Source organism: Jaculus jaculus, chromosome 9 (assembly GCF_020740685.1).
Source record: "Jaculus jaculus isolate mJacJac1 chromosome 9, mJacJac1.mat.Y.cur, whole genome shotgun sequence".
Classification (NCBI taxonomy): Eukaryota; Metazoa; Chordata; class Mammalia; order Rodentia; family Dipodidae; genus Jaculus; species Jaculus jaculus.
The window spans coordinates 99,110,430-99,138,148 of NC_059110.1; the positions used below are offsets into that span (position 1 = coordinate 99,110,430).

The 27,719-nt window shown below is 51.4% G+C and overlaps 1 protein-coding gene across 10 annotated transcripts in view; it reads left to right on the forward strand.

The window, feature by feature from the left end:
* Positions 1–7,034: 7,034 nt before the first annotated feature.
* Positions 7,035–27,719, forward strand: part of Tspoap1 (TSPO associated protein 1) — a 32,235-nt gene continuing 11,550 nt past the window's right edge. For 6 of the 10 annotated variants that reach the window (XM_045158160.1, XM_045158161.1, XM_045158163.1 and 3 more), the window contains exons 1-17: positions 7,035–8,246; positions 8,978–9,085; positions 9,319–9,447; positions 9,984–10,163; positions 10,697–10,882; positions 12,147–12,224; positions 12,311–12,394; positions 12,632–12,721; positions 12,869–12,991; positions 14,108–14,212; positions 16,186–16,236; positions 16,612–16,632; positions 17,297–17,501; positions 18,565–18,737; positions 20,110–20,225; positions 20,514–20,623; positions 26,801–27,628. In XM_045158160.1, the coding sequence (XP_045014095.1) occupies positions 7,917–8,246; positions 8,978–9,085; positions 9,319–9,447; positions 9,984–10,163; positions 10,697–10,882; positions 12,147–12,224; positions 12,311–12,394; positions 12,632–12,721; positions 12,869–12,991; positions 14,108–14,212; positions 16,186–16,236; positions 16,612–16,632; positions 17,297–17,501; positions 18,565–18,737; positions 20,110–20,225; positions 20,514–20,623; positions 26,801–27,628 (2,917 nt within the window). In that variant the 5' untranslated portion in view covers positions 7,035–7,916. Of the gene's footprint in view, positions 8,247–8,977; positions 9,086–9,318; positions 9,448–9,983; positions 10,164–10,696; positions 10,883–11,268; positions 11,355–11,556; positions 11,668–12,146; positions 12,225–12,310; positions 12,395–12,631; positions 12,722–12,868; positions 12,992–14,107; positions 14,213–16,185; positions 16,237–16,611; positions 16,633–17,296; positions 17,502–18,564; positions 18,738–20,109; positions 20,226–20,513; positions 20,624–26,800; positions 27,629–27,719 lie in introns of those variants that run through there. The other 4 variants (XM_045158162.1, XM_045158165.1, XM_045158169.1 and 1 more) reach the window with 4 other exon arrangements.

Below are 27,719 nucleotides of genomic sequence, written 5' to 3' on the forward strand. Positions count from 1 at the left end.
TTCCTGAACTCTGGTCCTAAGGTCCTCCCTTGCAGGTTTGGGATGGAGACGCTGGGGGGGCAGGAAGCCAGGAGCCTGGGTGCTGGGGCTCCCTTGAAAAGCTGTAGGGCCTAGAGTTTAGGCAGAGACGCAGTGACACTCAGACCTTGGCCTTCTTGGAGGACAGCTCCTCCCCGGAATTCTTTACATCTTCCATAGGCAGGATTACAAGCTGAAATGGCTCCTGTCCCTCAGATGTTTTTTTTTTTTTTTTTTTTTTATGGTTTTTGAGGTAGGGTCTCACTCTAGCCCAGGCTGACCTGGAATTCACTATGGATTCTCAGGGTGGCCTCCAACTCACCGCGATCCTCCTACCTCTGCCTCCCGAGTGCTGGGATTAAAGGCGTGCGCCACCATGCCCGGCTCTATCCCTCAGATGTAGGAAGAGGCATCTAAGGCTCTGAGGGTGGAGGTCTGGAGAGTAAGGTGGGGATGGCAGAGAGTGGGCAAAAGCTGAAAAATGGGACCAGTGTCAACAACTGTCACTGAGACTTTTTTTTCTTTTTTCTGTCCAACAGGCCCACCATTTCTATTAAGATAGTCTTAGGCCCCTGCTTGGGAGCAGCTAGCAGTAAAGGAGTCAGAGCCTTTGGTGGGTGGGAAATCTGGGGACCCAGGAGTCTGAACACTAGAGCCTTGGGTGGGTGGGAAGGCTAGGGACCCAGGCCTCTGAGCGCCAAGACCTTGGTGAGGTCAGGAGGCTAGGAGCTGAGACCCTGAAGGAAAGGGACTGTGGCCTCTTCTGGTGGATTGTAGGAGGCACCAGCCAGGGGGTCGGTCACAGGACTAAGGACTGGGGTGTGTGTGAAGCCTTCAGAGTAGTTACAGTCTCTACCTGAGTGTGTGTGGGGGGAATGGGGGAGAGGGGGGGAGGAAGGGAAGAGGGACTCAAAGAGGAAGTGGGGGAGGGATGTAGAAGAGGCGCCATGCTGAGTCACCACCCACAGGCCTAGGGCGGGCCCTGTAGGGGGCTTTGGACAGGGTGCAGGGGTCCTTAGGAAACTACCCAGAGGGTGGGGGAAGGGGGCTCTCTTGAAGCAGGAGTTGAAGGAAAAGCAGGTGGCCTGAAGAGTAACGGAGGACGGACAGACAGACAGTGCAGTCACCCATAAAGTAGAAAGCACTACTAACAGCACTGGAGGGTGTAGTGTTTCCTACTTTATGGATGAGTGTACTGTGGGCTTCGGAGACCACGCCACGCCGCGGCCACCTGCCACCATCTTCCTCCGCCTCGGGACCCTGTGAGACAGGTGAGCCCCTACCCTGCCCGCCCCTTGAAGGGCCTTCGCTGCGCCCCACTGCGCCGCGCGCCCCGATCCCAGACAACGGGAGATCCTGCAGCCCTCCTGCACCCAAGGCCGCCGGGATGTGGGGTGCGCTGGATGCGCAGGTCCTGTCGCTGCAGCTGGGGGCAGATCGGAAGGGATGGCAGATGGAGGGTAATGGGCTGGGGCCCCAGGGACTCCTAAAACGAATAAAGAATGGACTCTTTCTCTTTTGTCTGATACTTTGTTGCTGGGGTGTGGGGAGGGCTTAGAAGGAACATGGACTGTGTGGAGGCCCAGGTGGCGCGGGGAGGGGGTACTCTCACCCAAGAGAGAGGGAAGGGTTGGTACTACTAACAAGATCAGAAGGGGACTCTGCTCAGTCAGGTCACAGCCTGGGGATAGGAAGGCCTGGGCCACTGGGGATAGATATCCTGGAAACCTGAAATAGGACCTACAGGCTTAGGAGCATGAGGAGTCCTCCCTCCTTAGACTCCTCCCCACTCACAAACTGAAGGTTGCTTGCCACTGATTTTGGTCTAAGAAAGTCTAGAGGAGCCGTGATAGTATAAGAATTGGAGGGCTTAGCGGTTAAGGCACTTGCCTGCAAAGCCCAAGGACCCAGGTTCAATTCCCCAGGACCCACGTAAGCCAGATGAACAAGGGGGCTCATGCATCTGGAGTCGATTTGCAGTGGGTGTCTCTCTGTCTATTTTTCTCTCTCTCAAATAAATGAAATAAAAAATAAAAGAATTGGAGCCGGATGTGGTGGTGCACGCCTTTAATCCCAGCACTTGGGAGGCAGAGGTAGGAAGATTGCTGTGAGTTTGAGGCCAACCTGAGACTACATAGTGAATTCCAGGTCAGCCTGAGCTAGAGTGAAACCCTACCTCAAAAAAAAAAAAAAAAGGGAAAAAACCTGCTATGGTATGCGGCATGCACACCAGTGTCTTGTACATAGAAAGGACAAAGGTGCCAATAAGCAAAGTGCACATGTACCACCATTCACATGCATCCATCCCAGGCCTGGTACATGCACATACAGTGATATATATATAAGACCACGAACGTGGCTGGCATATTGCACAATGATACATACGTATAGTCACGCCATGAGTTCATGTGTATGTGTGTGTGTGTGTGTGTGTGTGTGTGTGTGTGTGTGTGTACGTACTTAATACATGCAATGGGATAAACATGACATGTCATACTGAAGAATATATATGATATGTGAATATAATGATATTCACATAAGCACAGTGGCCCCATACAAAGGGGCTATTTTTATTTTTTTATTTTTTTTTATTTTTTGAGGCAGCGTCTCACTCTAGCCCAGGCTGATCTGAAATTCACTATGTAGTCTCAGGTTGCCCTTGAACTCACAATAATCATCCTACCTCTCTACCTGTGCCTTCCAAGTGCTGGGGTTAAAGGTATGTGCCACCACTTTCTTTTTTAATTTTTTTATCTCTAGCCCAGGCTGGCCTGGAATTCACTATGCAGGCTGACCTTGTGACCTTGAACTCACAGTCATCCTCTTACCACACCCAGCAATAGTGACAGTTTAACCCATGATGATACATATAAAACACAAATAGAATAGACACATGCAGAAGCAGTCAGTCTTTTGTGTCAGTCTGTGGATTACACAACCTTGGATTGAAAATATATTTAAGAAAAAAGGCTGGAGGGTTGGTTCAGTGGTTAAAGGCACTTGCTTGCAAAGCTTGACAGTCCAGGTTTAATTCCTCAGTGCCCACATAAAGTCAGACGTACAAAGGGGTGATGCATTTGCACTTTTTTTTTCAGTGGCAGAGGCCCTGGCGTACATGTACTCTCTGTGTACATTTTTAAAAAGATAATTTTTTAAAATGTTTAAATTTTTTTCTTAAAAAGCCAAGTGTAACGGCACACACCTTTAATCCTAGCACTCAGGAGGCAGAGGTAGGAGGATCGCCATGAGTTCAAGACCAGCCTGGGACTACAAAGTGAGTTCCAGGTCAGCCTGGGTTAGAGTGAGACCCTGCCTCGAAAAATAAAATAAAATAATATGTTCCAGTCAGGGTCGCATTGCTGCTAGAAATCACCCAACCAAGAGCAGCTGGTGAGAAAAAAAGAGGTTTATTTTGGCTTAAAGCTCCATGATGGCAGGGGTAAACGATGGCATGAGCAGTGTGTGGATTATCACCCCCTGGCCAACATAAGGTAGACAACAGGAACAGGAGAGTGTGCCAAACACTGGCAAGGGGAAACTGGCTATAACACTGATAAGCCTGCCCCCAACAATACACTGCCTCCAAGAGGTGTTAATTCCTAAATCTCCATCAGCTGGGAACCTAGCATTCAGAACACCTAACTTTATGGGGGACATCTGAATCAAACCACCACATAATAATAGAGACCAAAGAAGTCAGCCTGGGCTAGAGCAAGACCCTACCTTGAGAAACCAAAAAAAAAAAAAGAAGGGCTGGGCATGGTGGTTTACACCTTTAATACCAGCACTCCGGAGGCAGAGATAGGATTGCTGTGAGTTTGAGGCCACCCTGAGACTACATAGTGAATTTCCGGTCAGCCTGGACCAGAGTGAGACCCTACCTCAAAAAACCAAAAAAAAAAAAAAAAAAAAAAAAATTAATTTTAGGCTGGGTGTGGTGGTGCATGCCTTTAATCCCAGCCCCTCAGGAGGCAGAGGTACGAGAATGGCTGTGAGTTCGAGGCTGCCCTGAAACAACATAGAAAATTCCAGGTCAACCTGGGCTAGAGCAAGACCTTACCTCGAAAAATCAAAATAATAATAATGATAATAATTTTTATTTACTTATCAGAGAGGGAGGGAGAGAATGGGCATGTCTCCAGCCGTTGCAAGTGAACTCCAGGCGAGTGTGCCATTTTGTGCATCTGGCTTTTGTGGGTTCTGGAGAATCCAGGCTGGTCCTTGGGCTTTGCAGGCAAGTGCCTTAACTGGTAAGCCAGCTCTCCAGCCCCAAGAGAAAAAAAATATTTTAGGCAGACATGGTAGCACGTACCTTTAATCCCAGTACTTGGGAGGCAGGGGTAGAAGGATTGCTGTGAGTTCGAGGACACCTTGAGACTACATAGTGAATTCTGGGTCAGCCTGAGCTAGAGCGAGACCCTACTTTGAAAAACCAAAATAAATAAATAAATAAATGAATAAAAATTCATAAATATCTTTACTTACAAAGTATAGACTTCTTGTCATAAGTCCTTAAACAATACATTGTAATATAGATAGGCATTATAAATAATATAGATGCTATCTTGGCGTAGTGGCACATGCCTTTAGTCCCAGCACCTTACCTTGAAGAAACAAAAATAATAATAACAACAATAATCTAGAGGTGGTTTTAAGTATGCAGAAGGGCTAAGGATGTAGTTCACTAGTACAGTACCTGCTTGCCATTTGAAAGGAACTAGGTTCAAGGGTTGGAAGTAGTATATGGGAGGATGTGTACAGGCACCACATCATTTTATTTTGTTTTGTTTTAGTGTTTCAAGGTAGGGTCTCACTCTAGCCCAGGCTGACCTGGAATTCACTATGTAGTCTCAGGGTGGTCTCAAAATCATGGTGATCCTCCTACCTCTGCTTCCTGAGTGCTGGGATTAAAGGCGTGCACCACTACGCCTGGCTTATTTTATTTTATTTTGAGGTAGAGTGTCATTTTAGCCCAGGCTGACCTGGGACTCACTCTGTAGGCCCAGGCTGGACTCAAACTCAACAGTGATCATCCTACCTTTGTTTCCCTAGTGCTGGGATTAAAGATGTGTGCCACCACATCCAGTTTAAATTTTTTTATTTAATTGTGGAGAGAGAATATGAAAAAAAAAAAAAAACAAAAACAATGGACGTGCCAACGCCTCTTGCTGCTGCAAATGAATTCCAGACATAGGCACCACTTCCTGTTCCTGGCTTTATGTGAGTGTTGGGGAATTGAACCCAGTCTAGCAAATTTTGCAAGCAAGTACCTTTAACTGCTAAACTATCTCCCCAACCCTACACAACTATTTTATATAAGAAATTTGAGCCAGGTGTAATGGCGCATGCCTTTAATCCCAGCACTTGGGAGGCAGAGGTAGGAGGATCGCCCTGAGTTCAAGGCCACCCAGAGACTATGTAGTGAATTCCAGGTCAGGCTGGGCTAGAGAGAAACCCTAACTTGAAAAACCAAAAAAAAAAAAAAAAAAAAAAAAAGAAAAGAAAAGAAATTTGAGAACTTGGGAAGCATCCTGATTGGGGGTGGGGTATCCTAGGACCAATCTCCCTTAGATATAGAGGGGTGAATATATAAATATATATCTCCATATTATATATGCTTGCCATTACATTCCATTACACCTATTACATGACTACTAGCTTGTCATTATGTATTATTAATGGCATACATATATATATTTCATGACAAGGTAATGTGATTTATGAACTTACAATGGTAGCCTCACATTAACTGTGTACACGTGGACATTGTGGCGAAGACGTTTTCTGTATATGCATATATGCATACTGTACACATCCAGGCATGCGTCTATGTCCTGCCTAAAGTTCTGCGACACACATCATGCGGTGGCATGCACACTGCTTTAGGGAAGTGAAGATGTCAGCTCCTCCCGGCTCACCCCTCCCCCTAGTTCCACATTCTGGCCCAGCGGAGCCTACAAGCAGGGGCTCTGGTTTAAAGCTATTGCTGCTGTTCCACGGGGTGCCACATGAGGGCCCCTGACCTTGACCAAGACGGGCTTGTCTGCTGAGGCCAGGTTCTTAGGGGAGAGGAGCTGCCCGCCACGGCTCCTCCCAACATTCTTTTTTTTTAAAATTTTTATTTATTTGAGAGCGACAGACACAGAGAGAAAGACAGATAGAGGGAGAGAGAGAGAATGGGCGCGCCAGGGCTTCCAGCCTCTACAAACGAACTCCAGACGCGTGCATCTGGTTAATGTGGGACCTGGGGAACTGAGCCTCGAACTGGGGTCCTTAGGCTTCACAGGCAAGAGCTTCACCGCTAAGCCATCTCTCCAGCCCTCCTCCCAACATTCTTATCTCTGGGGAGCCCCTCTTGACCCATGCCCCACATGCAGGCTGACACCCGAGTGGGGGAGTTCCCGTGTCCTCGTTCTAAAGAGCCATCTAACTCATAGCCAAAGAGCCTAAGGCTGCACCAGATGATGAACTTCCTGACAATTCAGGACAAAACCAGCCCATGGTCTTCTCCGCTAGCTGCCCCCACTCCTTGGATGTGACCTGACACAAGGAAGCTGACAATCTTCCCAGCTGATTGTTACCTTTTGTCTCTTTGGTTGTCTTTCTGTTTTCATCTTCTTATTTCTCTTTGGTTCATCTCAAATCCTGTCTTTGCCATTGCGGTCCTTTGTGGTTAGATCTCTGTCACCTTCCCCCGGCTCTATCTCCACCAGCCTCACCTGGTGTGTGTTGTGTGTGTGTGTGGGGGGGGGCATATGGTCAGCCCCTTCTCTGCGCCTTGGAGGTGTGGGGACAAGGGGCGGGGAGGCCACATGTAGGGCCACCGTGCACTGGCATCCAGTGAGGAACCTGCTCTTCCCTCGGTCCTGTCTGATTCTGCCAGCCGGTCCAGCCCACCAGTCCAGCGCTATCACCATGGAAACTAGCAGCTGACTTCCTATTGGTGGGTGGGAGGGGAGGAGGAGGGGGAGGGGAGGGCTGATTCTCCCTTGCTCCCCCCCTCCCACCATCATTCTGAGGCTCAGCCCTTCCTTCTTCGTGCCCACCATCTCATCTCCGGGACGGTGAGGGACCCCTGCAGTCCCCTGAGCGGAGGCTAGCAGGGACAGAGACTATGAGGCAAGCAGCCCATCGACCCAGGCCTCCTTAGGACCAGCCCTGGCACCCAGCAAGCAAGTCAGCGTCAGCGGGAGAGGAGATAAAAGGACCACGGATAAAGGACCACAGCGGTTCATTGGGGGATCACTTCCAGCAGTGTCTGAAGACCCTAGCTACGCTGAGGGGACATGATGGATGGCCAGATTTGCAGATGCTGACACACACCACCTTGGACGCGTGGGGCTGCCCAACACTGACAGGCTCAGACACGATCCGCGACAGCATCACCCGCTGCCACAGCCCGCAATACAGACCCCCCCACACACACGCAGAAACAACTGGTAACTCTGAAACAGGCACAGTGACACACAACACCCCTCTCCTCAACACACACGAGTGGGGACACCCATCCTCCAAATACAAAATACACACAAGACAGCACTGACCTGTGGGACTGACCTGGAGACACGCACACAAACATACACCCTCAGCCAAGCGCTGCCGTTGGTGGCCTCTGTACACGCTTCCCCACCCTCACGGGGACACCCTGCCTCTCCACATTCTCACGCATGCACACAATCACGCGCAAACATAGCTGACATAGCCCCAGCTCCAGCTCTGGCAGCCCGGCGCTTCCTGCAGCCTCCTTCGTGGGTGGGAAGAACTCAGCCTCAGATGGAGCCTCTTTAAAGCCAAGCGCTCCGAGGGGAAGGGGTCTGGCCTGGCATGACCCTCTCAAGACCCTTTATTTGGCTGGGTGATGTCCCCTAGTCTGGATTCTGAGGACCCTGGGCAATACCATGGAGCAACTGACAACCCTCCCGCGGCCTGGAGACCTTGGAACTACGGAACCCTGGGTACTGCCCGCCTGGCACAGCTGGATTCCAGGCCAGGGGGGCGAACCTGGAGACACAGCCCCTAGCATTGCTGATACTCCCACAGCTCTTCAGGTTAGAAGACTGAGGCCTGAGGAGAGTTCCGAGCCTGAGGGAACCCAGAGCCCTGGGCCTGTTGGGAACACTGACCCTGAAGGACCAGAGGCTGGGCTGCCCTGGCTAGGGCAGGAAGCAGCAGTCTTTGGATGCAGTTGTCCCAGGCTGGAGGATGAGGAGGTACAAGCTTTGCGTAAGGTAAGGGAGGTAGGGAGGGCTGGCTAGGGTCTACAAGATAGTCTGGGCATGACACATAGCCCACTGCCCACCTCTCGCCTCTGGGCCTGTCTGTGACCATCCGTCCTCTCTTCACTGGATAAGAATCTCAGTGGCTTCATTTTCCCCATGTGTGTCTCTCTTCTCTCTGCTTGTCTGGCCCTGCCCCTCAGCGTGTCTATCTCTGACAGTCTGTCTGTGGTGTCTCCTCCTCCATGAGCCTGTCTGTTTTAGGAGACTGGGGGATGTTGGGGGTGCGGAGGTGAGTTCGGTGCTGAGTTGAGCCCAGGGAGGGCAAGGCGTGGGTGTGTGTGTGTGAGCAGTGTCCTGGAGAGGACAGAGAAAGCAGGACTTTGCGGGGAGGACAGGGCACCCCGTGGAATCTGGAGAGGTAGGGTCAGGGATGGAGTTCATGAGCTGACATTGTCCAAAAGGTGGACAGGGCTGGAAAGATAAGGGAGTAGCAGGGAAGATTCCAGGCTGTGAGGGGGCCACCATGTCACTGAAGAGGCTGGGGGAACATTGTTATTGACCGGAGAACCCCTTCACCTAGGCTCCAGAGCCCCGCTCTCTGATGGTCTGAAATAGGAGCTAGAACTTTCTCCTCTCTGTTGCCTTAGACTGTGGAGAGGAAATCCTCCCACATGGCAGTTTCTGACTGGGTTGGTTGAATGGGTCCCTGAGTCACTATACCTGGTCCTTTCCCATGCCAGGCCAAGCTGAACATGGGCCTTGGGGACAGGCCCAATCTGGAGCTGCTGAGGGCCCTGAGGGATTTGCAGCAGCGCTGTGCCATCCTTAAGGAGGAAAACCAGATGCTGGTGAGGCCTGGAGAGTGGGGTTTTGTCTCAGGCCCCTGCTCGCCCCTTAAACATCTTTCTAAAAAGGGATTACATGGGATGGGGTGGGGGATGTGACATAATCTCAAGACCCAGGCAGGGTGAACCCTTGCTGAGAGTTACCGAGGACCCCACTGTGAACATGGGCTTTAACCCAAGACCTAAGCAGTTGGACTCTCTACACTGTGTTCCAATTCTGGCTAACCCCTTGTCAGAGAAAGAGCAGTTTCCCTGAGACCGAGGAGAAGGTGCAGAGGTTGAAGAGGAAGAACGCCGAGCTGGCGGTCATTGCCAAGCGCCTGGAGGAGAGGGCTCAGAAGCTGCAGGAGACGAACCTAAGGGTGGTGAGGATAGGAGGCTGCTGAGTGGAAACTTGGGGTGACCAGGGAAGAGGGAGAACCAGGGTTGGGATTCAGGCTGGGTTTGAGGGTCACCGACTCTTACTAGGCAAGGAGACAGGAATCCAGGGGCTGAGGGTAGGGAGGGCAAAAGCTGGTCGAGAGGAGGCTATGAAGAGAGAAGGTGGGTAGGGAGGCTCCTGAGAAGACAGGGAGCAGAATTCTGAAATACCACGTGCTGGTGCTGCCTGAAGCCGCCTGCTGAGCTCGTCTGGGGTGTAGAGCTGGAGTGGAGGCAGGGAGAAGAGCCATCCCAGCGGCAGTCCTGGATTAGCAGCATCCTTTGGGCCTAAACTAAGATGCAGTGTTAACCCCTTGGATACTTCTGGGGGACTGCTAGGTTGGGGGCTAGTGAAAATGCTGTTGGTCCCTCAGAGGCCCCCAGACTGGATTTCATTCTTATTCCTTCTTTGGGAGCTAAGGAGTGGGAGATGTGGCCCAGCCCACAGGTGACACATTGGCCTTACCCTTCCTCTGGCTAGGTGAGTGCCCCTGTGCCCCGGCCAGGGGCCAGCCTGGAGTTGTGCCGGAAGGCCCTAGCCCGCCAGCGAGCCCGGGACCTCAGTGAGACAGCCAGTGCACTGCTAGCCAAGGACAAGCAGATTGCTACCTTACAGCGGGAGTGCAGGGAGCTGCAAGCCAGGCTGTCCCTGGTAGGAAAGGTGCGAGGAGAGGAGCGTCTGCCCTTCCAACCCGGCCCTCCAGCAACGCCGGCGGCCTGGAGTGTGGGATGTGGTCCAGATGTTAATGAGATGCAAATGAAATGAAAAGGTGGAGGCTGCTGGGGAGTAGGTTCCCTTGGCAACAGCCCAGGTGGAAGGGGGAGGAGCCGGATGGGAAAAGACTGGAGTCATGAGTACCAGACTTGGACATTTCTGTGCTCCAGGCTTAAGGCTATGTGCCAGTAGTGTGGCTGTTAAGAATCCACACACATCTCACGCTTGTGTGAAGGAGTGTTCACAAGTCACTTAGCGAGCGCTCAGTAAACGAGCGGTGAATGTGTGCACCAGGGCTAGAGGAGGCGTGTGGCTGCACAGGCATGCACACATGACCAGGCATGTATGCATGAAAGGATGGGCACTTTCCCCTGCATCCGAGCCCCTACAGAAAGGTGGGAGGTCGGGTTCTCCCGAGGATGGCGAGGGGGCACGCAAGCATTTGGTCTGACTCCGTTGCTAGTCACCCTATCCCACAGGAGGGTCCCCAGTGGCTCCACGTGCGGGACTTTGACCGGTTGCTGCGTGAGTCCCAGCGTGAGGTGCTGAGGCTGCAAAGACAGATCGCCCTGCGCAACCAGAGGGAACCGCCCCCACCACCCCGGCCCCCGGGCTCCACTGTCCCCTCCAGAGCTGGGGCACCGGCCCCCGGGGCCCCGGGAGAGGTGAGAGCCGGCCTCGAGGGCAGGTGTGTGGGTACTCGCAGATGAAGGGTTGGGACGACCCTGGGATCTTCCCTCCTTGCCCCCCCCCCCAACTCCTTGCACGGTGCTCAAAGTGGGACTCCCTGGTGATGTGCGCACTTCCAGGGGCCACAAGTCAGGGTCCCTCCCCGAGACCCCGCGCGCGTACCTGAGCCGCGCCCTCCCCCCCGGGGGCTGTGGGGATGCGCTCCCCGCAGGCCTTCGCCCCACGGGGCCAGCGCGGCCGCCCCTGCCTTGTCGCCAATGGTACAGCCCGGCTGCAAATCCCTGGTTGCCCAGGCAGCCGCCCGGGGCCCAGCGCGCGCCGCCGCCTCCTCCCGCCGCCGCCGCCGCCCGAGAGCGGGGACGCCCCCTTCTGCGTGCGCCGGGCGGGCTAGGCCTGGCCCCGGGCATCCCCACCCCCGGGGGGTCGGCGCGTCTGACCGGGCTCCAGGTATGGGTGATCTTGACTGAGAGGGGGGCTTAGGCCTCCCCTACCCCGAGGGCTAGGGACCCACTTCGGACCCCCCGGAAAACCTAATTCTCCCGTCCTTAAGCGGGCTGCATTCCGGCTCACCTCCTTTTGGAGAGAGGAGAGGGAGGAGGGAATCTGAGAGTGACGACAACCCGGAGGAGGGGAGAGTGGGGCGCTGAGGCGGCTTGCTCGGGTTCTGCCCCGTCTGTCTGAGCTATTCCGGGAGAGGCAGCTCCCATCGAGACCCGTCTTCTTTTAAAGTTTGCGGGGATGAATGAGAGGCTGGGATGAGGTGGGCTTCGGGGAAGCGGAGCAGAAGAGGTATCTGAGCCAGGCTTATACTTCTCTAGGCCAAGTCCAGATCCAGAACGGTAGCTGTGGGAACACCACATCCCTGGGGAGGTTGGGGGTGGGGGGAAACCAAGCAAGGCTCCTAATTCTCTGCTCCTTGCTGAAGGACACCCAGGACAGTAATTGAGTGCAGAGCAGGGCAGCTGCTGAAAGCTAAAAAGGGAAAGCTGTGGCCTGGATAAAGGACCCATCTCCCAGGGCACACGTGGGTCCCAGGATCTCAAAGCACTTAACTTGGGGAATACAGGGGTGCAGCCTCTCTCCTTCCACTCCTCTCCCCCTTCTTAGGCAGAGGTCTCATTGCTCAGCCTGACCATGAGGTGAGGACCTCCCCATGGGCAAGCTGGAGCTTGGGGCAGGTGGCCCTGGGGCCCAGCCAGTTGTCTCAAGTGCCAGCCCCCTGTCCCTGGGCATTTCTAGGTCACACCCCAGGAGGATGTGGACACCCCACCCGTGATCCTAGAGGAGCCAGAGAAACAGCAGAGAGTGCAGCAGCTGGTAAGTCTCTGGTCCAGGGCTGGGGGCAGCCCGCTGCGGGCAGCCCTGTCTTCCCCCATGAGAAGCCCTTGGTTCTGACTCTGCAGGAGTCTGAGCTCAGCAAGAAACGGAAGATATGCGAGAATCTGGAACTGGAAGCCCGGAAAAAGCAGAGGCGATGTGAGGAGCTGGTAAGCTCTTGAGGGGACCAGCTCCTCCTTTCCCCCAAGTCCAGCCCGGTGGTAGACTTGCTAAGCTCTCCAGCCACTCCCCGCCGCCCTCCTTAAAAGTACACTTTCCCTCTTGTTCTCACACTTCCCTTTCCTGGCCATCCTTCCCTGAGAGGACAGAGTCCTACATGTGAGGAGGGGAGGAAAGTGGGTGCTGGACCCCTAATATCGACCCTTTGCCTCCCCCCCCACCACCAGGAGCTGCAGCTGAGAGAGGCCCAGAATGCGAATGCCCGCCTTGTGGAGGAGAACTCCAGGCTCAGTGGCAGAGCCACCGAGAAGGAGCAGGTTCGACCCTTAGCTCTGCTGCCAGAGAGGCCTGCCTTGTGGCCTGTTCCTGGGCAAGGGGATTTTGAAGGGACCTGTACCCTCTTGGGAAGTTGAGGGTGGGGCAAAGCTCACCACCCCAGCTCCCTGCTAACACACCCTCTTCAGGTGGAATGGGAAAATGCGGAGCTGAGGGGCCAGCTCCTGGGGGTGACACGGGAGCGGGACTCAGCCCTTCGGAAGAGCCAGGGCCTGCAGAGCAAGCTGGAGAGCCTGGAGCAGGCGCTCAAGGTGAGAGGACTGTGTAGGTGCGGAACATGGGGGGTCTTGGTGCAGGGTGAAGTGGGACCCTAGACTAGGCCTGTGTGGAGCAGTGGAGATTGAGGCACAGTCCTGGTGCCGGCAGCCCCTGCCGTCTCCAACATCAGTTTCCTTTTTATTTGATTCTTCTTCTTTTTATTATTAATTATTGTTATTTTAATTTTTATTTATTTATTTTGAGGTAGGGTCTCCCTCTAGTCTAGGCTGTCCTGGAATTCACTATGTAGTCTCAGGGTGGCCTTGACCTCACAGTGATCCTCCTACCTCTGCCTCCCGAATGCTAGGATTGAAGCCATGCACCACCATACCTGGCTAAAAATTTAAAAATATATTACTTATTTATTTACTTATTTGAGAAAGAGAGAGAGAGAGAATGGGCACCCCAAGGCCTCCAGCCACTGCAAATGAATTCCGGATGTGTACGCCACCTTGTGCATCTGGCTTACTTGGGTCCTGGGGAATCAAACCTGAGTACTTAGACTTTTGCTGCTAAGCCATTTCTCCAGCCCTTATTTTATTCTAACCTTATTGACAACCTGCATACATATAACAATATACCATAAATAAATAAAGATATTTTTATTTGAGAGCATATGGGTACACCAGGGCCTCTGCTGCAAATGAACTCTAGATGCATGCAGCAAATGTACATCTGGCTGCACATAGGTACTGGGGAATTAAACCCTGGCTGGCAGGCATTGCAAGCAAGTACCTTTAACCACTGAGTAATCTCCCCATCCCTCAGTTTCCTTTTTATTTTTTTTAACTTTTATTTATTTGATGGAGAAAGAAGTGAGGAGAGAGAGAAAGAGAATGGGCACACAAAGGCCTCCAGCCACTGCAAAAGAACTCCAGACACGTGCGCCCCCTTGTGCGTCTAGCTAACGTGGGTCCTGGGGAATCGAACTTGGGTCCTTTGGCTTTGCAGGCAAATGCCTTAACCGCTACACCATCCCTCCAAGCCTTCAGTTTACTTTTTAGTACAGGGCATGTGGAGCAGGCGGTGGCCCAGGCGCCCTCATCTTAAGTCTTAAATGGAAGTGGTGGAGTGGAGGTCTCTGGCCTTGACTGAGTTTTGTGTTTCAGCACATGCGGGAGGTGGCCCAGAGGAGGCAGCAGCTGGAGGTGGAGCATGAGCAGGCTCGGCTCAGCCTGTTGGAGAAGCAGGAGGAAGTCCGGAGACTGCAGCAGGTGGGGGCAGGAGCGAGGGGAGGCCAGTGTTAGGCTGCTGCCCCCAGCTTCGCTGTCCACTCATCCACAGAGCATTTGCTATGCACCCACTGTGTGCTAGCCGCTGGGGAACAAAATCCCAGTTCCTGATAATGAGCCAACTCAGGAATCAAATGGTTTCAGATATTGGCAAGCACAATGAGGGGAGATGAACAGGGCCATGTGACAGGAAGTGACTGACATGGGAGTAAGGCGCCACCTTGGAGAGGTCATTAGGGAAAGCTTTCCTGAAGAAGCGACAGTGAGAAGGAGCCAGTCAGGAGAGCCAGGGCAGAGCAGGTCAGGATGTGCACATGCTGTGTGACAAGGACAAACTGGGGGGGGGGGTGACAGAGTGCAACAAGGGATGGGCACTGATCTTAAAGGCCATGGGCAGTTTGGGTGATTTGCTTTGTGAGCAGTTAGAAAATGACCAACGATTCTAGGCCAGCATGGTGGCAGTGTACCTGGAATCCTAGCATTCTTGGGAGCCAGAGACAGGAAGCTCCCAAGCTGGCCTGGGTTACAGAATTACCTCCAAAAACCAGGGGTGAGGGAGACTAAGAGGAGCGATGTGGTATGATTCATAGTTTCACAAGATAACAGTGGCAGGGTGGATACAGGCTTGGCACTGAGCAGGTAGCCAGATGTCCACACTGTGGCGGTGGTCCACGACGGTGCAGGTGGCCATGGAAGTGGAAACGAGTGCGTGGATTAGAAATAGAGTTTGAAGAGAGCGTTGTGGAGTCCCAGCGGAATCCTTACACCGTTGCCCTTTGGCTGTATGAATTCAGGGGTAGGAAGGGCTGTCCCAACTCCCAGGAGATGAAGGAAGAAGAACAGCTAGTGGAGGCGGGGCGTCCTCAGTTCAAAGTTCTGATTCTGCCTGGTCAAGTTGGGGTGACGTGCTGAACATTTCAGTGGAGACGTCACAGGGTATTGGGCATACGAATCTGGACATATGAGAAAGTTGACCCTGGAGACATTTGCAGTCATCTATATGATGTGACCCCTCAGGAGAAAGCAGAGAGGATAAAGTGGCCAACCTAGACACCCCAAAGGGTAAAAGGGCCCAGAAAGAACAGAATATAGGAGGGAATCCACCCACTAGGAGGACAGTATTCTAGAAACCAAGAAACTGCACTTGGCTCCGCCTCTTCTTGACCCTTTGACTTCTAGCCTCAGGTATGACTTGAGAAAAACCCTCTTGCTTCCCAGTTCCCCTCTTCCCTACCCTCTCTTTCTTTCTTTCTTTTTCTTTTTTCTTTTTTCTTTTTTTTTTGCTTTTTCGAGGTAGGGTCTCACTCTAGCCCAGGCTGACCTGGAATTCACTATGGAGTCTCAGGGTGGCCTCAAACTCACAGCGATCCTCCTACCTCTGCCTCCCAAGTGCTGGGATTAAAGGCGTGCGCCACCACGCCCGGCCCCTCTCTTTCTTTACTACCCTCCTTCCCTTCCTCATACATCCCTCTTCTTCATCCTGTTCTGCATCCTTCCCCTCCAGCATTTTTTTTTTCATTGTTGTTGTCTTGTTTTTTGTTTTTTGAGGGTCTCACTCTGGTCCAGGCTGATCTGGAATTAACTATGTAGTCTCAGGGAGGCCTTGGACTTTCAGCGATCCTCCTACCTCTGCCTTCCAAGTGCTGGGATTAAAAGCGTGCGCCATCATGCCTGGCTCCCTCCAGCATTTTTCTTTTCTTTTCTTTCTTTTTTTTCTTCCCCTAGATTTTATTTATTAGAGACAGAGAGAGGGAGAGAAAGAGATAGACAGAACGGGCATGCCAGGGCCTCTAGCCATTGCAAACAAACTCCAGACACATGTGCCACCATGTGCATATGGCTTATGTGGGACCTGGAGAATCGAACCTGGGTCCTTAGGCTTCGCAGGCATGAGCCTTAACTGCTAAGCCATCTCTCCAGCCCCCTTTAGCATTTTTGCCTCTTCCTGTCTGTAGGCCCAAGCAGAAGCTAAAAGGGAACATGAAGGGGCCGTGCAGCTGCTGGAGGTGAGTCCCTGGACTGGCCACCATTCTCACCTTGGGAGGAAGGCAGGGAGCTTCCAACAGAACGTAAAATGTGTGGGTGGGAAAATGCTTTGGGGTCTGAGAGAATCCCCTCCATCACTGACCTGTTCCTCAGGTTTCAGTGCATATGGTGGGAACTCTCATGTCTGGTGTAATAGTTTCCCATTACCACTCACCCCAGAGCTGACCTTACCTTAAAATGTCCTTCCATTAGGAGCGGCTCAGTCAGCCCAGGGTTCTTACTGGCATGTGCCCATCTAGGGAACTCTTTTCCCCACTCTTTTCTTCCCTCTCTGGGTTTGTGCTGGGCAAGACTAAGAATTCTAACCTCTCGTCTGTGCTTTTCTTCCCTTCCAGTCTACCTTGGATTCCATGCAGGTACAACCTCCTTACCCTCTGCAACTTCCTGGGTGCCCCTTGCCCAGGCCTCCCCCATATCCCTTCCTCAGGATCCAAATCTCTTCTCCCAACAGGGAGGGGGCATCACTGGTGGTAGGCCTGAGACTTCATAGATGGGATGGGCTTCTTGTAGGACATGTGGGCTGGGCCCTCATCCCAGACCTGTTACTGAGCCTGCCAGACATGGGGGCCTTCCCTCCTATGGTCTCAGACCATGAGGGAGCTTTCACCATCAGTGACTCATGCTGCCTGTGGCACCGTCAGTGGGAGAGTCTCTGATCTGGGGACTCTCCTGCTACCTAAGAAAAGGTCCTGAGATGTGGCCCATCCCATCACAGGCATACCTATCTTCCCATCTCTCTGAGGGTAGGCTCACTCCTATGGGAGGGTGGCAAGGGTCAGAGTTGAGAAACCTCCTGAGGTGGTGGTGTTGACGGGCTGGGAAAATCACTTTTAGCGTAAAAAGAGTGCTGAAGCAGAGTGTCACTGCTCTGCGCCTGAGGGTTGTGCCCAGGCTGGGGTGTGTGCACGTTTATGTGCACACAAGAGCAAGTGGTCTGAAGCCCGACGTAGGGCTGTGTGGAGGTGGCTAGCTCTGAGCCACTCTGCTGGGCCTGATGACTCATGGTGGGTCTTGGCCCAGGCCCGGGTTCGAGAGCTCGAGGGGCAGTGCCGCAGTCAAACAGAGCGCTTTAGTCTTCTGGCTCAGGAGCTTCAGGCCTTCCGTCTGCACCCAGGCCCCCTGGATCTGCTTACTTCTGCCCTGGGCTGCAGTGCCCTCGGGGACCACCCACCACCCCCTTGTTGCTGCTCTACCCCTCAGCCCGGCCGGGGGTCTGGCCCCAAAGGTAAGGCATACCTTAGTGACATTAGCCTGGATCCTCAGGCCTATGGCTTTTGTTTGTTTTCTGGTTTTTTGAGGTAGGGTCTCACTCTGGCCCAGGCTTACCTGGAATTCTCTATGTAGTCTCAGGGTGGCCTCGAACTCACGGCGATCCTCCTACCTCTGCCTTCTGAGTGCTTGGATTAAAGGTATGTGCCACCATGCTTGGCTGCTTGTGGCTTTTGTATAGTGCAAGGAGTTCAGGATCCAAGAATGCTAGCCACTCACCGAAAGTCACAAAGCAAGATGAAGCCAACCTGATTCGAACCAAGTTTTTTTTTTTTTTTTTGAGGTAGGGTCTCACTCTAGCCCAGGCTGACCTGGAATTCACTATGTAGTCTCAGGGTGGCCTTGAACTCACGGCGATCCTCCTACCTCTGCCTCCCAAGTGCTGGGATTAAAGGCGTGCGCTACCACGCCCGGCTCGAACCAAGTTTTGATGGAGGAAAAATAATGCCCACAGGAATGACCATCCCAGGCCTCTCAGGCCACTATTCCTCTCCCTCTGAGAGTCGGGTTTTGAAGTCACAGGGCCTTGAGACGAGTCAGGGTTTAGGGGTCAGTTAGATCTGGTGGCCCTACCGAGCTCCACTCCCTAACCAGCCAGTGTGAATTTGAGTGTGTTACTTAACCCCTCTGGGCCATAGTTTCCTAAACCGTAATCCAGAAATTACTCAATGCATTTGGTCAAGTTGCTTGGAGGACCTGTGTAACAATATATATATGTCACCTCTACTTAGTTTCCCTCAAGAGACTTCTTTTTTTCCCCCTATTTTTAAAATCTTTTTATTGACAACTTCCATAATTATAAACAATAAACCACAATAATTCCCTTCCCTCTCCCACTTTCTCCTTCACAAATCCCACCCTCCATCATATCCCCTCCCCTCTCAATTATTCTCTCTTCCTTGTAAGAAAATCTGGCTATAGAGGGCCAGTTGCCCATATCCACAAGGCTGTACTCTATCTTTCCCAGTCACTCCTTGGGCCCTAGATCCCATGCCCACATATTACCATTTTCTCTTCAGATCCTGACCTCCCGCCAGGCTCCCCTGGACGCTGTACTCAGAAGTCTTCTGAGCTTGCCCCTGCCACCCTTACTGGGGTCCCTCGAAGGACAGCCAAGAAGGCAGAGTCTCTCTCTAACTCCTCTCGCTCAGAGTCCGTCCACAACAGCCCCAAATCATGCCCTACACCAGAGGTCAGTTCTGAGGAGGGGTCTTGGGATTGGGGTGTTGGACTGGGAAAAGGGGGGCCTCTGATCTCTTGTGGGAGAAGTTGGGTGGCCACTGATCCCAAGATGGGAGCTGAAAGTGTCTGTAGATTCCTCCTGTGTCAGGAAAGCACATGGAACCTGTTCTCCAAGGGATTGCCTGCCAGTCTCACCTCCAGCCCTACCCCTCAGGGATCTAGGGAGGCCCCTAAAGTCCTGGGCTGGATAGAAGAGACACTTTGGTGTCGGGGTCTATATAAGGTGTTCATGTGGCAGAAGCAGTTGCTTGTGTGAGAAAGAACACAGATTCTGGGATTTCCATTCCAGCTGCGTGTCAGGAAAGTAAAGCCCACTGTCTCTGGGCTTTGGCTTCCTTATCTGAATATTGGGGATAATAAAGCCTGTGTTCTTAGCTGGGTGTGATGGTGCATACCTTTAATCCCAGTGCTCAGAGTTCGAGGCCAGCCTGGGTCTAAAAAGTGAGTTCCAGGTCTGCCTGAGCTAGAGTGAGACCCTTCCTAATAACAAAACAAAACAACAGAACAACAGGAAACAAAGCGCCCCTGTCTTCTGAGATTGTTGTGAGGATTACAGGAAAAGTAAAGTCTCTCTGTGCAGGACACCCAGGAGATGCAAACATATGGTATCTTTTGTTACTACTAAGTTTTTGGGCCCCACTCACAGATCTTGTCTGGTCACCGTGTCCCCCTTTCTACCCATGAACCCCAGAAAGAGGAATGGGCAGGCCAGCGGCAGCCCTGCTTGGTAGGGTTTCAGAAAGTGGTAGAGCCCAGCCCGCGGCCTCTGCTGCCACCTGGTGGGATGGAGTGGTGGTGCTACTGTAGAATGAGATCCCTGAGGGGCTGCCGGCTGGGTCGCCTTTTCCCCCTGGACAGGAAGCTCATAGGGCTGAAGCCCAAAGGCATTGGTAGCTTGGCTGGGGGAGGGGGTTTCTACAGCCCCCTTTGCCTCCTTGCTTCCAGCCCTTTGCAATCGAGATGCTTTGCTGAGTTTTTACCTTAAGGAGCCAAACTACCGTTGATGCCCGCTCCTCACACCAGCGTGTCCCAGCCACCTCTCACGTGGGGGAACGTGGCTGTATTTCCCGGGTTGGCGCAGTAAAGGCTAGGTAGGACTCAGGGAGGGGTCCGTGTTGTCCCCAGACCTTCTGCCCGCGAGATCTGGGTGCTTCCCAGACCTGCTGGCTCAGGTACTGGTTCTCATGTACTCAGGCCTCATTGTCACTGGCCTTCCAGTACGTTCACTTTCCCTTCTCAGGGCCCTGGGCCCTCTGACCCCTGCCTACTGTGCCTTTGGCCTTGGGCCCTGGAGAGGAACCAGCTCTTTCTGCCTGCCTCAGGTGGACACAGCCAGTGAGGTGGAGGAGCTGGAGGTAGACAGCATCTCTCTGCTCCCAGCGGCACCAGAGGGGAACCCAGGAGGAGCCAGAATCCAGGTCTTCCTAGCACGCTATAGGTGGGTCCCTCCTGTCTCACCCCACCCCCCAACCCTGAGCTATGTGGCGAGGACAGGGCTGGGAGGAAAAGATAGAGACCTCTGGAAGCGGAGGTAGCAGTAGGGTACAAGGACCCAAGCTGAATTGTGATTAGAACCCAGGGGAGCCACTGTGGACATAGTCAATGCGCTCCTTGGCTACAGTGGAAATCAGTTCTCCATGAAGACTTGGTGCAGGGAGGAGAGATGCCAGGCGTGAAAATGCAATGTCCACCACTATGTCCCTCCTCCTCTGACCTCCTCCACCAGCTACAACCCCTTTGAGGGTCCCAATGAGAACCCAGAGGCGGAGCTTCCACTGACAGCGGGCGAATACATCTACATCTATGGCAACATGGACGAGGATGGCTTTTTTGAAGGTAAAGTAGTAGCAAGGCTCATTCCGTCCATTCTCCTGCTTTAAGTCCCTGTTCCCAAAGACCTCAGTCTGTCCATTCCTGCTCCCTAACATGCGCAGTTCACTCCAACTTTTCATACTCTCCTAAGGGGCATTCTGAAACCCAAAAGCCAGTGGGGAAAGAGAAAGAAAATGTTTGGTCTAAGCAGACCAAGCCAGAGTATATGTAGTTCAGATGATGGGCAGGAATTTTGATTTGATGTTTTTCAGAATTAAAAAAAATATTTTTGTTCATTTTTTTTAAATTTATTTATTTGAGAGCGACAGACACAGAGAGAAAGACAGATAGAGGGAGGGAGAGAGAGACAATGGGCGCGCCAGGGCTTCCAGCCTCTGCAAACGAACTCCAGACGCGTGCGCCCCCTTGTGCATCTGGCTAACGTGGGACCTGGGGAACCGAGCCTTGAACCAGGGTCCTTAGGCTTCACAGGCAAGCGCTTAACCACTAAGCCATCTCTCCAGCCCTTTTTTGTTCATTTTTATTTATTTATTTGAGAACGACAGACAGGCAGAGAGAGCAAGAGGCTGAGAGAGAGAGAGAGAGAGAGGGAGAGAGAGAGAATGGGTGTGCCAGGGCCTCCAGCCACTGCAAACGAACTCCAGATGCATGCGACCCTGTGTGCATCTTGCTAACGTGGGTCCTGGGGAATCGAGCCTCAAACCGGGGTCCTTAGGCTTCACAGGCAAGCACTTAACTATTAAGCCATCTCTCCAGCCTAGAATTGTTTTAAATTTATATGTTTATTATTTATTAGAGAGATATAAAGAGGCATATATAAAGAGAGAATGAGCACACTAGGACCTCCAGCCACTGCAAACGAACTCCAGTTGCATGTACCACCTTGTGCCTCTGGCTTACAGGGGTACTGGGGAATTGAACCTGGATCATTAGGCCTCACAAGCAAATGCCTTAAATGCTCAGCCATCTCTCTGGCCTTTTTAAATTTTTTTGAGGCATAGTCTCACTGTAGCCCAGGCTGACCTGGAAATTACAATTTAGTATTGGGCTGACCTCAAACTCACAATGATCCTTCTACTTCTGCCTCCTGAGTGCTGGAATTAAAGGCATGTGTCACCACACCTGGATGATTCATTTACTTTTAATTAATTAATTAACTTTGGTCTTTTCGAGGTAGGGTCTCACTCGAGCCTAGGCTGACCTGGAATTAACTATGTAGTCTCAGGCTGGCCTTGAACTCACAGTGATACTCCTACCTCTGCTTCCTGAGTGTTGGAATTAAAGGTGTGTGCCACCACACCTGGCATATTTTTTATTTTATTTATTTATTAGAGAGAGAAAGAATGGGCTTACCAGGGCCTCTAGCCACTGCAAATAAACTCCAGATTCATGTGTCACCTTGTGCATCTGGTTTACGTGTATAATGGGGAATCAAACCTGGGTCCTTAGGCTTCACGGACAACAAGCACCTTAATCACTAAGCCATATCTCCAGCCCTATCTTTTTTTTTGTTGTTGTTTTTCAAGGTAGGGTCTCATTCTAGCCCAGGCTGACCTGCATTTCAGGGTGGCCTTGAACTCATGGTGATCTCCTACCTCTGTCTCCTGAGTGCTGGGATTAAAGGTGTGCACCATCACGCCCGACTATTTTTTATTTTGTTAAAAACATTTTATTGGGCTGGAGAGATGGCTTAGCGGTTAAGCGCTTGCATGTGAAGCTTAAGGACCCCGGTTCGAGACTCGATTCCCCAGGACCCACGTTAGCCAGATGCACAAGGGGGCGCACACATCTGGAGTTCGTTTGCAGTGGCTGGAAGCCCTGGCGTGCCCATTCTCAATCTCACTCTCTCTATATGCCTCTTTCTCTCTGTCACTCTCATATAAATAAATAAAAATGAACAAAAAAATTTTTAAAAATACATTTTATTGAGCTGGGTGTGGTGGCACTTGCTTTTTAAAATATTCTTTGTTTATTTTTATTTATTTGAGAGCAATAGACAGAGAGAAAGAGGCAGAGAGAGAGAGAGAATGGGCACTCCAGGGCCTCCAGCCATTGCAAATGAACTCCAGACGCATGTGCCCCCTTGTGCATCTGGCTAATGTGGGTCCTGGGGAATTGAGTCTTGAACCGGGGTCCTTAGGCTTCACAGGCAAGCGCTTAACCACTAAGCCTTCTCTCCAACCCAGCATTTGCTTTTAATTCCAGCATTTGGGAGGTAGAAGTAGGAGGATTACCACAAGTTCAAATCTAACCTGAGAGTACATAATGAATTCAAGATCAGCCTGGGCTAAAGCAAGACCCTATCTTGAAAAACCAACATTTTATATATATATGTATATATGATGTTTGCAAGCAGAGAGGGAGGGATGGAAGGAGGGAAAGGGAAGAGAGAGAGAGAGAATGGGTGTGTCATGGCCTCTTGCCACTGCAAAGTAAAGATGGATGTGTCACTTTGTGCATCTGACTTTACATGGGTATTGGGGAATTGAACCCAGACTGTCAGGCACTTGCATGCCTTTAACCACCGAGCCATCTCGCCAGCCCTGGAGTACTTTTTGTGCTAATAGAGCATGGCAGTATGTGGCACAGGTGGTAGTCAGATGTGTGGTCTGTGTTTAATACTGGGCTCCACTCAGAAAGGTGAGGAGGGGCCAGCTCCAGATCTTAGAAGAAGGTCTGAACAGGTGGTAAACAAGGTGCCAGGGACTCCAGCTACTGCAAATGAATTCCAGATGCATGTGCCACTTTGTGTATCTGGCTTTACATGGGTACTGGGGAACTGAACCTGGGTTCTTTGGCTTTACCTTGCAAGCACCTTAACTATTAAGCCATCGCTTCAGCCCCGTCCTTCCTTCCTTCCTTCCTTCCTTCCTTTCTTTTTAAAAACTTTTTATTTATTTATTTGAGAGAGCGAGAAAGAGGCAGAAAAAGAGAGAGAGAGAGAATGTGGGTGCACCAGGGCCTCCAGCCACGGCAAACAAACTCTAGATGCATGCGCCACCTTGTGCATCTGGCTTACGTGGGTCCTGGGGAATCGAACCGAGGTCCTTTGGCTTTGTAGGCAAACACCTTACCCACTAAGCTATCACTTCAGCCCTGTCCTGGCTAAATATATACTTTGTTTTTTTGAGGTAGGGGTTTCCTCTAGCCCAGGCTGACCTGGCTTTCACTATATAGTTTCAGGGTAGCCTCGAACTCACGGCAATCCTCCTACCTCTGCCTCCCCAGTGCTGGGATTAAAGACGTGTGCCATTACAACTGGCATATTAAAAATACTTTTATTTATTTATTTGTAAGCAGAGAGACAAAAAGTGAGTTGGGCATGCCAGGGCCTCCTGCCACTGCAAATGAACTCCAAATGCATGTGCCACTTTGTGCATTTGGCTTTATGTAGGTACTGGGGAACTAAACCAGGGCCATCCGGCTTTGCAAGTAAGTGCTGAACCATTTCTCCAGCCCAACTTTTCTTGGTATTTTATGTGTGTAGACGATGTGTATGATGTATTATGTATGACAGATAATGTACATGTGGTTGTGTGCATGCCATATCGCATGTAGGGTAGTCAGAAGTAAACCTCAGGTGTTGATCCTTGCCTTCCACCTGACTGAGATGTGGTCTCATTATTGTTCTCTGCTGCGTTCACCAGTCTAGCTGGCCCATGAGCGTCCAGAGATTGACTGCCTCCCATGTCACCATAGGCACATTGGGATTACAGATGCTTGCTGTTGTGTCTGGCTTTTTGTGTGTTTTGGTGATCTGAATTGGGTTCTTGTTCTTGTGAAGCAAGTGTTTTATCCACTAATCTACTCTATATCCTCAAAAAATATTTTTTGTTTTTTAGTTATTTATTTGCAAGAAGAGAGAGAGATAGAGAATATGGGCATGCCAGGGCCTCCAGCCACTGCAAACGAACTCCAGATTCATGCTCCACTTTGTGCATCTGCCTTTACATGGGTACTGGGGAACTGAACCAGGGTCCTTAGGCTTTGCAGGCAAGTCCCTTAACCATAGAGCCATCTCTCCAGCCCAACAAATATTTTTTAAAATCTAGAGCTAAGTCTTCAGGAGAACTAACACAGGTAAAAGTCACACCGGTCACTTCCTGGGTTGATGCCAGCCATGTTCCTGGATTGTGTGGCCTTACCTTTTCTAGAACCCATAAGTAACTCTTCTCTGGCATTTACTTCTTGCCCAGATGAAGTGATTCTCCCTTTGTGGATGTCTTTTTTCCACAAAGGGAAGGTAAGAGGTATCCCAGCCTCTATTCCTCAGGTCTGTAAAATCTACTATGGTGGAATGTTTTCTTCCCTTCCCATCCCGTCTCTTCCCTCCCGCTCCCTCCTTTCCCTTCCCCTCTTCAGGCTCCTTCCCTTCCTAGTATGGGATTGAACTCACTATATAAACAAGGCTGGGTTTGAACTTCTGAACCTCCTGTTACTATCTCCCAAGTGCTGGATTTTAAGCATCTATTTTTATTTATTTATTTATTTTGGTTTTCAAGATAGGGCCGTACTCTAGTCTGGGCTGACCTGAAATTTACTCTGCAGTCTCAGAGTGGCCTTGAATTTATGGAGAACCTTCTGCCTCAGCCTCCTAAATTCTGGGATTAAAGTCACACCCCAGCCTATTTTTATTTTATTTATTTATTTATTTTGGTTTTTCAAAGTAGGGTCTCACTCTAGCTCAGACTGACCTGGAAGATACTATGTAGTTTCAGGATGGCCTGAACTCACAGTGATTCTCCTCCTCTGCCTCCCAAGTGCTGGCATTAAAAGCATGTGCCACCATGCTCGGCTCCCTATTTTTTTTTTTTAATTTTTTTTCAAGGTAGAATCTCACTCTAGCCTAGGCTGAGCTGGAATTCAATATGTAGTTTCAAACTGGCCTCAAATTCACAGAGATCCTCTACCTTCGCTTTCCAAGTGCTGGGATTAAAGGCGTGCGCCACCATGCCTATTTTATTTTTGTTTTTTTGGTTCTATTTTTTTTTTATTTTTAAAAAAATATATTTATTTAGCTGGGCGTGGTGGCGCACGCCTTTAATCCCAGCACTCGGGAAGCGGAGGTAGGAGGATTGCTGTGAGTTCAAGGCCATCCTGAGACTCCATAGTGAATTCCAGGTCAGCCTGGGCTAGAGTGAGACCCTACCTCGAAAAACAAAACAATATATATATACTTGACAGAGAAAGAGGGAGATAGAGAGGAGAATGGGTGCACCAGGGCCTCCAACCATTGTGAACGAACTCCAGATGCATGCGCCCTCCTTGTGCATCTGGCTTACGTGGTCCTGGGGAATCAAACCTGGGTCCTTAGGCTTTATAGGCAAACACCTTAACTGTTAAGCCATCCCTTCAGCCCTCTATTTTTTTTTAAAAGGGAGGGTTGCGCTCTAGCCCAGACTAACCTGGAATTCATCATGTAGTCTCAAGGTGACCTCAAACTCACAGAGATCCTCCTACCTCTGCCTCCCTAGTGCTGGGATTAAAGGCGTGTGCCACCACGCCCGGCTTGGAAAGTTTTAATTGTATAGAAGATTTCAAAGGGACTCCATCAGTAGTGTGCTTGCCTAGCATGCACCAAACCCTGGGTTGGATCCCCAGCAGAGCATAAACTGAGCTTGACGGCATACACCTATAATTCCAGCACTTGGGAGGAGAATCAGAACTTCAAGGGCAGCCTTGGCTGCATGAGACCTTGTTTGATAGATGGATAGATGATAGATAGGTTCAAAATGATTCTAAGATGAAGTGTAGGCATCGTGGCATTTTACTTAGAAATTCTTCTACATCCATTGCCTTGGAACATGAATGTTCTCCTACATCCTTAGCAGCCACCGCCGCCGCAGCAGCACCTGGGAGGCCTGTTGGAAACACAGATGCTTGCCCAGATCAGAGTGAATTAGAATCTTCATTTCTAAAAGTCTGCAGGTGACTCATATGCACATGAAATTTAAAGAAGCACTGTCCTATATGACAAAAATACCGTCACCACACCTGCAAAAGCCAACACTGGTTCTCTAATCCTGACTGTTCTTGTCAGGTAGATGTTGATTTGAATCAAGTCCTTATCAAAATCGCAGCCAGCCATTGCGAAAGTGCATTCATTGGGTCAGCTTTTCTTTACCTCCTCTCTGTCTTCCCCTTCCCTGCTTTTTTTTTTTCCTGCTGTCCCTCTACCAGGAGAGCTCATGGATGGCCGAAGGGGCCTGGTCCCTTCCAATTTTGTAGAGCGAGTATCTGATGACGACCTCCTGACCTCTCTCCCCGTGGAGCTGGCCGATTTGTCACACAGCTCGGGCCCTGAACTCAGTTTTATGAGCGGAGGTGGGGGTGGCAGCAGTAGCGGGGGCCAGAGCAGCAGGGGACACAGCCAGCCCAGGTCAGAGGAGGCTGCAGCAGAAGAGCTCAGTCTGAGCCCCCCACCTGAGGGCCTGGGCGAGTCTCTGACTGCGCCTTATCCCCGTCATCTCATGGTCCTCAAGCAGCTAGCCCACAGTGTGGTGCTGGCCTGGGAGCTGCCTCCTGAGAAAGCCGACCTCCGCGGCTTTCATGTCTGTGTCAACGGGGAACTGCGTCAGACGCTGGGACCCGGGGCGCCCCCGAAGGCTGTGCTTGAAAACTTGGACCTGCGGGCCGGGCCTCTCCAGGTCTCTGTTCAGGCGCTGACCAGCAGGGGCAGCTCTGATCCTCTTCGCTGTTGCCTGGCTGTGGGTGCGGGGGCGGGGGTTGTACCCAGACAGCTGCGGATCCACCGGTTGACAGCCACGTCTGCTGAGATCACCTGGGTGCCTGGCAATAGCAACTTGGCCCATGCCATCTACCTCAATGGGGAAGAGTGTCCACGTGCCCGCCCCAGCACCTACTGGGCCACCTTCTGCCATCTGCGGCCTGGAACACTCTATCAGGCTCGAGTGGAGGCTCAGCTCCCACCCTGGGGGTCCTGGCAATCAGGCTGCGAGAGGCCAGAGCAGCGGTCTGCCACCCTCCAGTTTACCACACTTCCGGCAGGTATGCAGGTGTGGCTGTTTATGTCCACAGCACATAGGATGCCAGGCCATGAGTATATTATCAGAGAAGGAGCTCATGGGGCTGCTGTCTC